Source organism: Helicoverpa zea, chromosome 7 (genome assembly GCF_022581195.2).
Source record: "Helicoverpa zea isolate HzStark_Cry1AcR chromosome 7, ilHelZeax1.1, whole genome shotgun sequence".
In the NCBI taxonomy this organism is placed as follows: domain Eukaryota; kingdom Metazoa; phylum Arthropoda; class Insecta; order Lepidoptera; family Noctuidae; genus Helicoverpa; species Helicoverpa zea.
The window spans coordinates 7,418,232-7,432,000 of record NC_061458.1 but is presented as its reverse complement, the minus strand read 5'-3'; the positions used below and the strand labels follow the sequence as shown (position 1 = coordinate 7,432,000).

Genomic DNA, 13,769 nt, shown 5'->3' with positions numbered 1-13,769 from the left:
TTTTGCCATGACCTATTCAAGGATTATTCGCATGTCCACTTTCAATTTCAGATCTTTTTACATGACCTAGATATGCTTTCATTTACCTACCTTGTAACTCTCTAGACAGTGTCTAATTGTTATCAACCACGAAATACACAATGTTAACTTTGCATGATAACCTAAAGCTTGAAGATTTGAACTGAAAAAAATGTAGGCTGAAATTAAGGCTGTTATTTTACCGTTCTGAGAGAAAAGCCGCAAGAGCTTTCTTCTCAGAATAATCAACATCACACAATCTGTTTTTTCCATCGCAGATAAATGAATGTTGGACTGCTTCAATTAGATAAGGTACAATTCCATTTGTCTTAATATCGCAGATTCTTTTGTCCACTACCTAATGTTTGATAAGTGAATCATCTACAGTTGGTTGGTCATAAAAAACTTTTATAAGAGATTAGAAATGTCAGGAGCTTTTAGATTACAAAGTATTGTATAGTTACAAAATATGGTAATTATAATTTGGAAACTACATTTAATTAAAAAAAAAACAATATAATAGAACTGTTTCCACTTCTTCTTCTTCTTCTTTCGTGTCTATGACATGTCTTATAGTGAGACTACACTTTGTCAGTCCAATATGCCGCCACAGCGAGAGCACGGCCGGATGATTTTAGTGGAAATAGTTTTTTTTGTGTAGATATTCGAACAGATTCTCATTTGAGAAACATAGATTTAGATAGACTGTGAAGTCTAAACGTATGCTGTTTATTTTAAACACCCATTTGCAACCACAAATAAACAAGAAATATAAAATTAAAGTAAAGCACAGAAATAGTTTTAACATTTAAGTGCAGTTGCGAATGCAAAAATAACTGAAATTGTCAAAACATAAAAACTAAGTTTTAAAATGTTTTGAACTCGTTTAACCAGCAATTTGTTAAAGTACAAGCTTGCTTTTGAAATTGTAATAAAGTAAAACAAATGCTGGCAGAAAGCCATTTTGTTTCTAACTTTAGTGTTAAAGTCGTCGGCCTTAAAATGGAATATTTACCTCTAAAATACCAGAGCTTATTAAATAACAATTTATTCCAATGCTCATCCGACAAGGGATTTAAAGTTTAGAGTTGTTTGACACCTTTTCGACAATATACTGTTTTTGAAAAGGTTAAAGCGGTTTTGAGTAAATCCTTTCGAAAGCATTTTCAGGAGATCAATATTTTGAACGCACATTTCATTTCATTCCGATAACTCTCGAACAAAGCCAAAAAGAAGAGCTATTTTCCGTTTCCGAGAAAATAATCAATCTTTTGAAATAACTAAATAATGCAGTTTTACTCCCTTACTAATTGCTTGCTTTTACTGAATTTAACTCAATAAAGATCCTTTCTGCTATTATACGTACCTATAACAAAATAAACTGAAGTCAATAAAGTAAATTGTTCGTCGCTGAGAGTTCAGTTGAAAAATCAGAACATCGGATTAATAAAGGAATAATTTTGATAATATTTATGAAATTCCTAAATATTCTGAAAGGAATCTTAATTTTCGGTAATTTATTTCCCGAACAAGTACCTAATACTGTTTCGTTCAAGCGATGTTAATAAGCCTACTGATATTTTGTTGTTCAGGAAATAACATCGCTGTATATGGCAGTACAGTTTATATATATAAATTAATTCGTTTTATGTATTACGTTTCATCAATTACACTCAGCACAGGCACTTATTCGTCGAAAAATAAAACAGCGACCATGTCGAGTGACCTAGAAAGATAAATACAGAGTAAAACTGCTTGTAAAAATTAGTCTATCTTTCTTTAAATCTTCTTTTAGACTAAAAGATAACTCTAAAACTGTTTTAGTTTTCTTTTTAATGTAAGACGCACCAATGATTAATATTCTAGGCATTTAAAATGAAGTTAGACCTAAATTAAAATTACTTTTGCGAAGCATATCTACTATTTTCTGTAAGTAATCGTTAATACTGACGAATATGGCTAAATTATTAACTATGTATGCATCCAACATACACAGAAGTTTACAATGCATGGGTTCATATAGGGCTGCCATCTCGAATTTTGCCAAACCCGGACAAACATTAAAAAAACCCGGACATTTAGCGTAAATCGCATTTTTTCCTCGAACGAGTACGATTTTTTTAAACAAAGTAACACCTAATTTGTAATCCATTTACTATTAACATACACTTAAATTCAATGAGGCGCTTCCTTACATGAAAAGTGTCCGGGTTTTCCCCGGACACTTCTTGAAACCCCGCCCGGACGGCCCCCGGACGGCCACCAAACGAGGACAAATCCGGGGAAACCCGGACGGATGGTAGCCCTAGGTTCATACCACAGCTGCCAAAGTATTAAACTTCATTGGGGTCCAAGAATAATACAAGAGTTATAGTAGTCATACCATAATTAAGTATAATCCTATTAATGCTAATTAATATCTATGTTTTTTCTTCATCATATTTCGGTCAGACAGGTGAGACCGTTAATTATGAATTTCACCAAAGGGTTAGGTACACAACCTTTATCACCTGAGCCAGAAAGCGTGCGAATACACACCCATTTCATTTTAGCAAGGATTTTAATAAATCTTCTCTTTTTACATGTAAATAATTTTAAATAAGTGGGTACCCATATAACTTTATGTAAATTGTTCGAGTTATGTTGTGAATCTTGTATTTGCATTTCTTTGTAAAGTTGCCAAGGGACGACGTTTTTTCTGAAAGGTACGTTTTAAAGGCAAGTCTGTGTGGTCTATTTTTAAAAGTCATGCATAATGGTTAAGTAACTTTAGCTTAAATTAGTGATTCACATTAGACTGAATAATAAAAATCTTTGGAATTGGAAGAATAACCGAAAGCCGTAGATATTACGTATCGGGAAACAAAAATATGAGACAGTAAACATTACTTGACACGTTTCCACAAGAAATAAGCTCCCTCGTGATATCTACAATAAATAAAAATTAACATTCCGATGTTTCGTGATGAAATTACTTTTGGTTACGACGTTGTTAAGGAAACAACAACTAATTTTTGTGAAATGTCCACCCACGCTTCTTTTGTAAATTGTCTTCTGTGGGAATTACGTTTCGTTTCGCAAAGCTCCTACGCAGTGTCACATTTTACACAATTTGGGTAAAATGATATTACGTTCACGTATGTTTGACATAATAACCTTTTCACTTGCGACCTCGATACTGTAAAACAATTGACGAAAAATAAGTGCTCGTATGCCTGTCCCTTTTGTGTCGTGTCATTCTATACTTAGACGAGGAGAATATGAGTGAAGCACGAATTTTCGTGGTGTGAATGGACGAAGGGTTCTCACGAACTTGCTTCTGGTAATACAGATGTATTACTTCTCTTATGAGACACTATTGCATGCCATCGTTAATGTTGCCTGTAGATTAAAAAAAATAGTGGAATTCGTCGATATAATTTGTGGTCGGGAGCTTTTAATATCTCAAAACCGAGTCACGTAATGAAAATCATCATCATCATCATCATCATCTCAGCCATAGGACGTCCACTGCTGAACATAGGCCTCCCCCTTTGATCTCCACAGATACCTGTTGGAAGCGACCTGCATCCAGCGTCTTCCGGCGACCTTTATAAGGTCGTCTGTCCACCTCGTTGGTGGACGTCCTACGCTGCGCTTGCTAGTCCGTAATGAAAATGCTGTCAGATAATTACATTACCATGAATTCTCAAAATTCCACCTTTTCCAATAACTTTATCGGCTTCAATTTCAAACTATTTATACCACATATGTTTTATGCAGTCTTTGCCAATTCTAACTAAAGATTCGCTCGTCACTCTTTATAATGATACTAGAATGACTAGACACTTTCAGGGTCTAATTTTGAAGTAAAGCTCAGGTTAGTATCTGAGGTTTTATATAAACCATTATCTGGTCAAAGACCCGCGGTCGCGTCTGCTTCTGATATGATTATGCTAATTAGTGTCATCGTGAACACAGGACGAGGAATGCGAACGTGTTAAATAGTTGCTGGTACTTTCAGCTCATTATGATTTCAACGATTTTGCATGTTATATTTTTTTTCAGTACTTCTTATTGTGCAGTGGGTGTTTAATACATGCTGCCTCGTTTTGATTACATACGGTCATATATAACATACCACCAAAGGTACACATTATGGATCATGGTTTCATTCAGATGAATGGAAGATCATATTGTAAGAACGTCTGAATTTTTGTAAGAGTAATGCATGAATGAATGAGCTATTTTTAATCTTTGTGTTACTGGCGTTTGGGCGTCCTGTCTATTTATAATGTTTTTGATGAAAAACAAAGGCTTTTGATGGAATGAGACTGCCCGAAGTATTTTTTAAATAATGTCTGTAAAAATGAAGCTAATGGATCTCCGTAATAAAACACCCACTAAAGCTATTAGCATTTTAATGAACCCACCCACCGATAGAACAACTTTCAAACACTTCATTGTTCCGTTTAAACTATTAACTATTTTAACCGCTTCGGAACATTCTACTTTATAATTGTAAGTCATGAATGTCAAGGTAGTGAAACATAACTTTGTTACCGTTCGCGTAACTTTCTCCGCAAACACTACCTCCGTATTACTAATACTATGAACTATTTGTAAGGCTTCTCGCACCGGAAATGGCGTAGTGCCGCAATCTCGGTAATATCATGCTAACATCCGGTCTGTGCTATTTGCAGCTGACTGCCTTCTGCGGCTGATGGCTAATGAAATAATGAAATTAATGTTCCGTGGCCCTGAAAGATGTTGAATAAATACGAATTAGTTAGGGTTCTGTGTAGGTATTGACTAATTGAACTCTATTATTTTTGTATTTATGAAAAATAAGTTTTGGATATTAGCAAATAGAAGGCAATATTTACGTTGTTTAAAAACGAGGTTGTTATAAAAAGTACACTTTTATCATCAGAAAATAATTCATGACAATGATAAGTATGCATTTTTTATCAATTAAAAACACAGACAACCCAAAGTTCAGAACAAAAACTCTCACTGAGTCAGCATAACAAAATTAGTTTTACTGCATGTTAGCTTGTAAATCAAGCATTAAATCTCCAACACACTCTGTCCACTAAATACAGAAACACCTAATTTCCTCATTTATATGTGCGAACAGCATTCAGCTCAATTGCCCAACTTGTGGAGCTACTATTTGTAACCACTACAAGAGCAACAAATAACTTACGAAACTTTATATTTATCCCGCTAACATTTGCAATAAAACTCCCTGTAGGTCAATGAAGACGTATTGTTTTTCAGAAGAATTCTGCTCGGAAAGTTTTGCTAACTAATTGCGAATAAGTTTGATTCAGGAATGTATTCTGTTACTTTGGTTCCGGGAAGAGAAGTGAAATACCACGATATATAATTTTTTTATTGAGAAGTAGTCGTTTTCCCGCGGTTTCCGCGGTTCCCGCGGCCTGTACCGGGATAAATAGCCTATATTACTCGGAAAAAGCAACAAGAGCTCAAGAGGAGTGTAGCTTTCTAACTGAATTTTTCAAATAGGTTCAATAATTTCCTTTACACGAGTCTTTAGGTTACAGACCAAAATATATTTCTTCTTTAAAATATTGTAGTATAATAAAATAATATACTCTGAACAAGTGTTTTCTCAGCCCTATTTCTTAGACATGATAACATAACTCAGCAAAACATTGACCAAGTTGAAATGTGCTAGAGTGCCAGTATTTATCAGGAAAACTGCTCATTAATAAAATAAATAAACGTCGCAAAGCGAATCAGCTTATTTTAAATTCTTTATAAGTTGTACAGAATAAACTTTAATTAACTACTTGAAATGAAGTAGGTACTTCAAACGTTTTAATTAAAGTAAAAATACATAATTAACCTAATTTACGTTTACAGGTTAAAAATCAAAGCATTCATTTAGGTATCTTATTTTAGTTATATTACTTAACAAAGTGGGAATTAAATATGTAGTATGTTTGTTAGGTCTTATAATTCTGCAGGTGTGTATTTAGGACTCTCACAATGGATATAATAGAAGGAATACTGAAACTAGTTGGTATTTTAATTAGAGGCACCTATGTATAGTGATAATGAGCAATAACGGGCCATGTTTTTTTTTAATATAAACATATCTATCTATGAACCTTAAAACTAATATAGCACATAAAAAAATTGGTCCTCATCGCTGTCACTCGGTAATGTAACTGGCTGGCAGCATTGCCACGGCAAGTGTCTACAAGGCGCTTGAATATCTTGGCTGCTAATACTTTAAGGTCAGCTTAACTAATGATAATAAGTTAATAACGTAATATAATTTTGTTGATCGTTTAATTGCCAAGCCAGCACATTTATTCAGCGAAATAAAATGCGTTATTTTAAAACAGCAACATTTTGAAATTACAAAAAGAACAAACATTTATTTACACAGTTATTTTTTATTCACAATATACATATTTACATTAATTGAAAATAAAATAAAATAAACTTATATATATATATACAACTTAAAACTAATACAGTGCATCAAAAAATTGCTCCTCATCGCTGTCACTGGGTAATGTACCCAAAAGACTGGCAGCATTGCCACGTTGGATGGCAATGCTCAACCTCTGTGCGAAATAAAAGCCAGCCTTTGGGCCCCGGGAAGTGTCAACCAGGCGCTGGGAAATATCCCTGGCAAGAAGGTGCGCCCTCGGACCCCACGGCCCCAGAGTTTCAACCCCAAACGGCTCAAACATGTAATTGCCTATAAGGTTACTATATTTGCGCCGCTTGAGGTTCTCTGCTTGTGCAGCGGCGGAGCCAGCACAACATGCAGTTCCGGGAAGGTGAGATGGCGCAAGAGTGTCGACGCATGTCGCGTCCCACACTAAAGTCCTACCCACCTTCCACGGAAATAGCGACATGCCGTCTGGTCTCTTGCCATCGTCGCGTGCCAAGCCATTTGGTTCGAGTACGGCTGGCACGCCGACGGCAACAAGAGCGCGACGGATCACGTCGTTTATGTTGGCATGTCGTGGTATGCGGCCGGCACTCCGGCTGCACGACAGGCCGTGGTGACCGAGGCTGTTGACAGCTTCCCCGCAGTGGCAGCGATGAGGAGAGCAGCATGGAGCACCTAGTCGGAGGCAAACGACGAGTCTGAAGGTGGTGTCATCAAACATGGTGCCTGTGTTTGAGGACGGAAATTACGGAAATTACGGACGTTTACACAGTTACATTTTATACTACTCGTATATAAACATGGGTGTAATTCAGTCTAAACCCACTTACATCACCAGAGCCATTTCACGAACTGTGAAATTTCGACACCAGTATCTGACACTAATTTCATTACCGTCAGTCTAGCAGACATTTATTTGCGGCTTCAGTATTATGTAGTAGTGTGTGACGACAGGGGAGAACTACCTACCTACTACATTTCGACACAGACACAGTAAATTGTTATTCTACTGTTTAATTCTGTATGCTTCTAAGTTGGTGATTGAGTCGTATTATAGAATTGGAAGCATTAAATATGTATCGTGAAGACAACTACATAATAAATAATTCATAATTTTTTTTTTGATATAGTAGATCCTGTAACTTGCGGCTTTCTTTTTTTATTAGCTTGAAAGATAGGCATAGAGCCTTTATTATTTGCCTGCAGTAGCAGTTCTCGATAAGACCAAGACGATAGGTAACATTTAATGTGCTGATTAATCTCTCCTTGATAATAAAGATTAGGGTAATTCAATATACTTAGATTTATATTTTCATAAAATAACACAACATGTTTGTACACGGCGTGAAAACACTTTAGCTATTACTCTTGCTCCAATTATGTTAACCCAGTGTGAAGTTGACCTATATTTGATACAGCTGAGCCATAAGAGATTACATACATTAAACATACTACCCCAACAAACATGTACTCACTGATAAATACAGTTGCCTTGTCTTGATTTGTTGTGAATGCGGAATCGAACAGCCTTACAAAGATCACGAAAAGTTAGACAAGAAAAAAAAAGAGTTCGAAAGTAAGACCCTCGTCAAAGTAATGGGACCGACAGATGGAGTATGATTTCCGCTACATCTCGGTTGTCATGACAATATTCTGGTACATTACCTTCGAAACAGATTATATAAAAGAAAATACATACACTAGAGAAACCTTTTTTCGTAGGTAATAATTGCCCATGTTTTACTCATTACACAACACTAAGTAAATTGACCAACGAAATATTTTAGTTCATGGCGCGCCGGCTCCCAGAGGCGTCTATTAGGCATAGGCGTAGACGGCTCGCTAAATAGATTACTTAACCGAAACACAATAACTACTCCCACGCATTATTGGCGCCAAAGCTTCAGGGATTACTATAACCTTAAGTATTAGCAAGATAACAGTATTTATTGAAGTAAAGAAAGTTATAGTACCTACTTAGCTTAGTTGAGTACTCAGTAGCGGTGGCGAAAATATTCTGTCTAAGAAGAGACACTAAATTCCCTTCCGAAAAATGTACCCATAGGTTGAATGCTGCATGCAGTCGCTTCTTGTAAAACACTGGTAATTCAGCCGCATCCGGTTAGGCTGAAGCTTTCACCAACGTGGTTGGGAAAAGGCTAGGGAGATGATGATGAGGTTGAATGCTGATATATCATAGTAATTTTCAGTCACACAGCTGTCTGTCCTTTTTACTTGCATCGTCGATGTTCTTCATAAAACCAATCTACTTAAATAATTAATAGAATATGATATCAAACTATTTGAAAGTTAGTGTCGCGTGTACGATCAAAGCTTACGTCCTAAATGTGCGGTGGACCGCGAAGACGGGACTCACAAGCGCAACCAACTGGAAACCTTACACGCATCAAAACAAAGTCTATAATTATAAAACAAATAACTAGATACGTTATGGAAAATAGTGTTATCGGCGACCTTTCTAGGAGAAAAGGTCGATGGAAAACGTGTCGCATTTTTATTTAAAATTGATCCTGAATAATAGAGGATTTCATCTTAGGACTTCTTGAAATTTCATGTATTTTACCTGTTACCAGCACCTTGCTAGACATCTGTTTCTCTTGTTTTCAAGATTTAAATTAAAAATTATCTAATAGTTGCTTTCTGTTGTTTCAGGCAATGACGGATCGAGCGGCAAATCGGTAAGTGGCATCCTTTACTTTATACCTACAATAAATACAATATTCAAATATTCCTCCACGAGGCATTATACTCAAGAGAGACCTCACGTCAATAATATTGCTAGCTAAATTTACATCAGAATTTTTAAATATTATAGAGACGAAGTATGTCTCGATTTCTGCGAATCTAATTTCTAGTTAGAATAAAAATATTTTCTCCTATGAGCATAACAATTTATAAATAGAGATTTATCTGAAATTCGGTTTACTTGGATATTTTATTTTTAATAAAATATTTTTTCTTTCGAACGTCATTTTCTAAGCACTTTGCAATTATTTTGCAATTACTTTACAGTTTTTTATTAAGTTTTATATTGCAGAAATTCCAGAACTTATTGATTTACCGACGACTGAGGACTGGAGCGATGTAAAATCTCTTAATAATCGCTCTCCAATAAATATATCTCCTATAATATAAAGCCCATAAAACACCCTTTCTATTAAGTCGAATAAAAAATAATTCTCTAGGTCTGGTGGAGGAAAATCAGCTGTGCTGTGGATCTTCGAAGACGTGAAAAAGAACTGCAAGCATTTGTGCAATAAACGATAATTGTACCTTTGAGGACAATCTACACAATGTTTATGTATGTGTTCTACCAGTAGTTTACACATGTGAAAACTCGTTGTTTTTCTTCCGTCGTATATTTTACTAGCGTCAGCCCGCGCCTTCGCCCGCGTCAAGTTCGGTTATATCGCGTTTCTAAGAGAACACTTCAAAAATCCGGGTTAAAAACTATCCTATGTTCATTCTCATGGTCTCTATCTCTCTATCTCTGTTCCAAATTTTATTAAAAGCAGTTCAGTGGTTTAGACGTGAAAGCGTAACGGATAGACAGACATACAGAGTTACTTTCGCTTTTATAATATTAGTAGGGATTTCAGTGCAGTGCAGAAAATAAATGTAGGTAATGTTTATAACTATTTTGCGGTTCCCAAAATATGTAACTATTCTGTTTCTATTTATGAAGATTATTATGAAGAAAGGTAATATTTCACTTAAACTAAATTCATATTTTTTATGTCCACAGATAATCTCTTGAAGCAAGCTTTTTAATAACTCACAAAAAATCTCATCGTTATCCATTTAGAGGATATGTTCTGAATAATTCATAGTCTGATATAAAATGAACGTAGGTACTTGAGAGCAAGAAATCTAGGCACTTTACAGATTTTGAATATAATATTTAACCAACATATTTTGAATACCTTTATGAAAACCATCGCTATGGGGTGGATTTGTTGCGTCTATATAATTTTGATCCGTTCATCCCTAAGAAATTCCGGTTCAAACTTGCTAAGCCTTTCTACCTAATTAGTACTTAGTAATTTTTAGTTTCAGCAGTATAGTGAAATTTTCGAAAAGTGATTCCTTGGAGTGCAATTAAACCCTAAGGTAACGATGGATCTGCCTGGCTATTTCTAGCAGCTAGAATATTCTCAATTTACGACGTGCCATGCTAAACAATACACGCTCTTACGTCAAGGGAATAAAGCCGTCTGGTAATTACGCCTACCTTTGTTATGGGTAATTGCATTTACCATCCGTGTAAAGCCAACGGTACATTTTGTAGGCAGATAATATTTTTATGTAAGTAAACCCCCTAAGCTTGTTTACCTAGAAGTTAGCACATTGCATACATTTTTATACACCCACGCTGTATTTACTTGAATATGAAATTGTATTTGTAGAAGGAGTCAGGCAAGCTAACGAGACTGCCACAAGTAGTTGTTTACATACTGAAGTGTTTTACATAGAAAGTTAGATAATTCAACTTTGGCACATAAGTTGGTCGTCCTTCGTGAAATTATAAGAATAAACAATTAAGTAATAAGAAACATATACACACTGCGAGCTGTCTTATTTACACGAAGAAAAAAAATCGTAATAAAAATGGGCACATAGGGCGTGCAAAAGAAAATATTTTACCCTCATTATGCCGATCGTTTTTCCACTCTGTGAACTCATAAGCACTTCAAACCTACGTGTGCACGACCTGTCTGGGTTGTACTGGGTACCTATTCCAAAAATAACTACATTAATAGTCGGTTTAAGCGCTTATAAACAACTTTTAAATGGCTGCAGAGATACGGACGAAGAAAAAGTGTAATAACAATAGCATTGTTTAAGACCACAATGTTCGGAGATCAAAAAAATTTAAAAGCTGAAATAGCTTTCACCTTTCATAGAAGTAGGTAAATAAAAATCATACTCATCGTTTTTTTAAAGGTTAATCGAAGACCTCGTGTTTTGTTTGCTTTCGTTATATTAACATTTATGGTTTGCCTAACACTTACTTTGAATGGATTATTTGGTGGTTATTATTTAATGGCTGAATGAAACGTTAGTCCTTATCGGATTTTATTTGGTATGCAAAAATTTTTAGATTGTTGGAGATCAAAAACGTTTTTGGATAAAATAAAATGATTGTTCCTTTGGGTAGTTACGGTTGATTGATCTCGATAAAATGTAACAGATTCTGGGTATTGGGAGGCTATTTTTAAATGAATCGATGCCAATACGTGTGATTTGAATATGTATGAATTAAAAAGATTATTTATAGCACATTTGTGATTGGAAATTCGTGATAAAAGATTCGTTCTTTTAAGTTACGTGGGTGCCTATTATAACGAACTTTTATATTGTACTCAAACATGTTTCTCATATTTTTTGCACGAATAATAAGGTTTCATTAAATTGAATATGTACATTTACTAAAGAGGTGAGCAAAAATAAACGCGAATCCATTGAAAAAGTCAATTGACGCAAAAAATGTGTATTAAATCACTGATCGTATAAAAGAATTGGTATTTTCAGCTTGGAGGTTTTTTCTCGATTTGCATCAAAAGTACTTGAAATGCTTCGAATATAACGAGTGCTTTCATTTGACGCTTATCTTTCCTCGGGAGTACTGAGATCAAGCTTAATTCTGTTTTCCTTTTTATACGAACTGTATCTCGCAGTTTCACTCGCATACTCAGGAACTTCTTCCCGTACCGATAAAATGTAACCTACATTAGACAATGAAATAGGCTACTTTTTATCCCGAGATGCAGATGACTTTCAAATATGAGTTTCAAAGTCTATGTAAAAGATTCTTTATTCCCATATTTCAAAAATAACCTCGAAGAACAATTAATAACAGAAGCCCTAAAGCACAGCCCTAAAGCCTAAAATAAAAGAGCCCTTCCTAATAGTAGCTCTTTAATATTCAAGTCAGCGATTCCCGCAGCATGCAAATAGGATTATATTACTTTAGCGAAAGATATTTTTGGTGTTTTCGTCGGCCCTCGCAATTATCTTATTTGCTTCTAGAATGATGAAGATGGAATTTAATTTTCACACGCTTATGGCATTTTGTATTATTTATCCCCTGAGCTAAAGATTTGTGTTGCAAAAATACAGGTATGAATTACATTCTTGGCATTTTTATAATATAAAAAAGCCAAGGTAGAGTTTTTTTTTTCGAAAAAATGCGTCAAGACACAACAAAAATATTTGTAAAATATTATTTTCATCTCATAATGAAATAATTTTTGCTTCAGATGCCTCATAATAGTATTGCGGCTCTGGGCAAATGACAGGATGTAAAGTATATTAAAATAACACATAACCATGTAGGTAAAATTATGAGATAGAGTACCAAAATTCTTTTGAGGTTGCTATTCCTACTTAACCTTTACACGAACACCAGCGTAAAATTACCTTATTTCAGTCCATATTTTTAAAAGATTTGTCGCATCAACTTTAATAAAATATGTACCATCCCATGTCACATAAAAAGCTCGAAATACTATCATCTATGCCGTTGGGAGACAGTTGACCTTGGTTAGAAACACATGTTGCGTAGCCACTAGCCTTCATGGAATAGGGTCAGCCATATAAATAGAAAGCCAGAGATTTAACTTAATTCTCAAAGGAGTCCTAGGACGTTTTATATAGGATAACATGCAATCATGACCTAGAGAAGTAAACAGAATTGCATATAATGTATGTATGTTTTCAACGCAAATGCAATGTTTATCAAATGGAGCAGTAGGTACTTGTGTGTTTAACAGTTACTTATTTAGACTTTTGCATTTTGTCAATGCGAAATATTTATTTTATGTTTTTCGCTTGTCTGTTTTAAACGCGAATGCTTTGATTTGATTTGAATATTTTCGTCATAGTAAAGAAAAATACTTTATCAGACCATTAATAAAACATTATTGTCTTAATCTATCTACAGTAGAAAATAAATCAACCACAAACAACTCTTAACCAGCGTGACCTTTCACATTTCTGTACTGAAGTTAGTAATTAAGGCTCCCGTGCACGGTATTACGGAGCCCACGCAGCTACGGGAGACAATAAACCGATATCCTGACTGCTCCGCGCAAATAAACGTTGATAACCACATCTCTAATTAATTGGACGCAGCTACAGAATATAGCGTACTTTATAAGAAGTGTAATTTTACCGTTTATAATATAATAATACGTACTTTCACGTCATCATCCTCTTCTTGCCAAGTTTATTTGGGCTCGGGTTAGAATTTCTTCTTTATCTATACCTACTTACTCCTTATTGTTTCCAGTCTTATCGTCACACAATCTAT

General features: G+C 35.0%; 1 protein-coding gene across 2 annotated transcripts in view; it reads left to right on the top strand.

Moving 5' to 3' along the window:
• Nucleotides 1-13,769, top strand: part of LOC124631692 — an 89,147-nt gene that overhangs the window by 56,249 nt on the left and 19,129 nt on the right. For both annotated transcript variants that reach the window (XR_006984532.1, XM_047166241.1), the window contains exon 3: nucleotides 9,110-9,135. Coding sequence is in view for 1 of the 2 variants with exons in the window: in XM_047166241.1 (XP_047022197.1) it covers nucleotides 9,110-9,135 (26 nt within the window). In the remaining variant the exon portion in view is untranslated. The remainder of the gene's footprint in view (nucleotides 1-9,109; nucleotides 9,136-13,769) is intronic.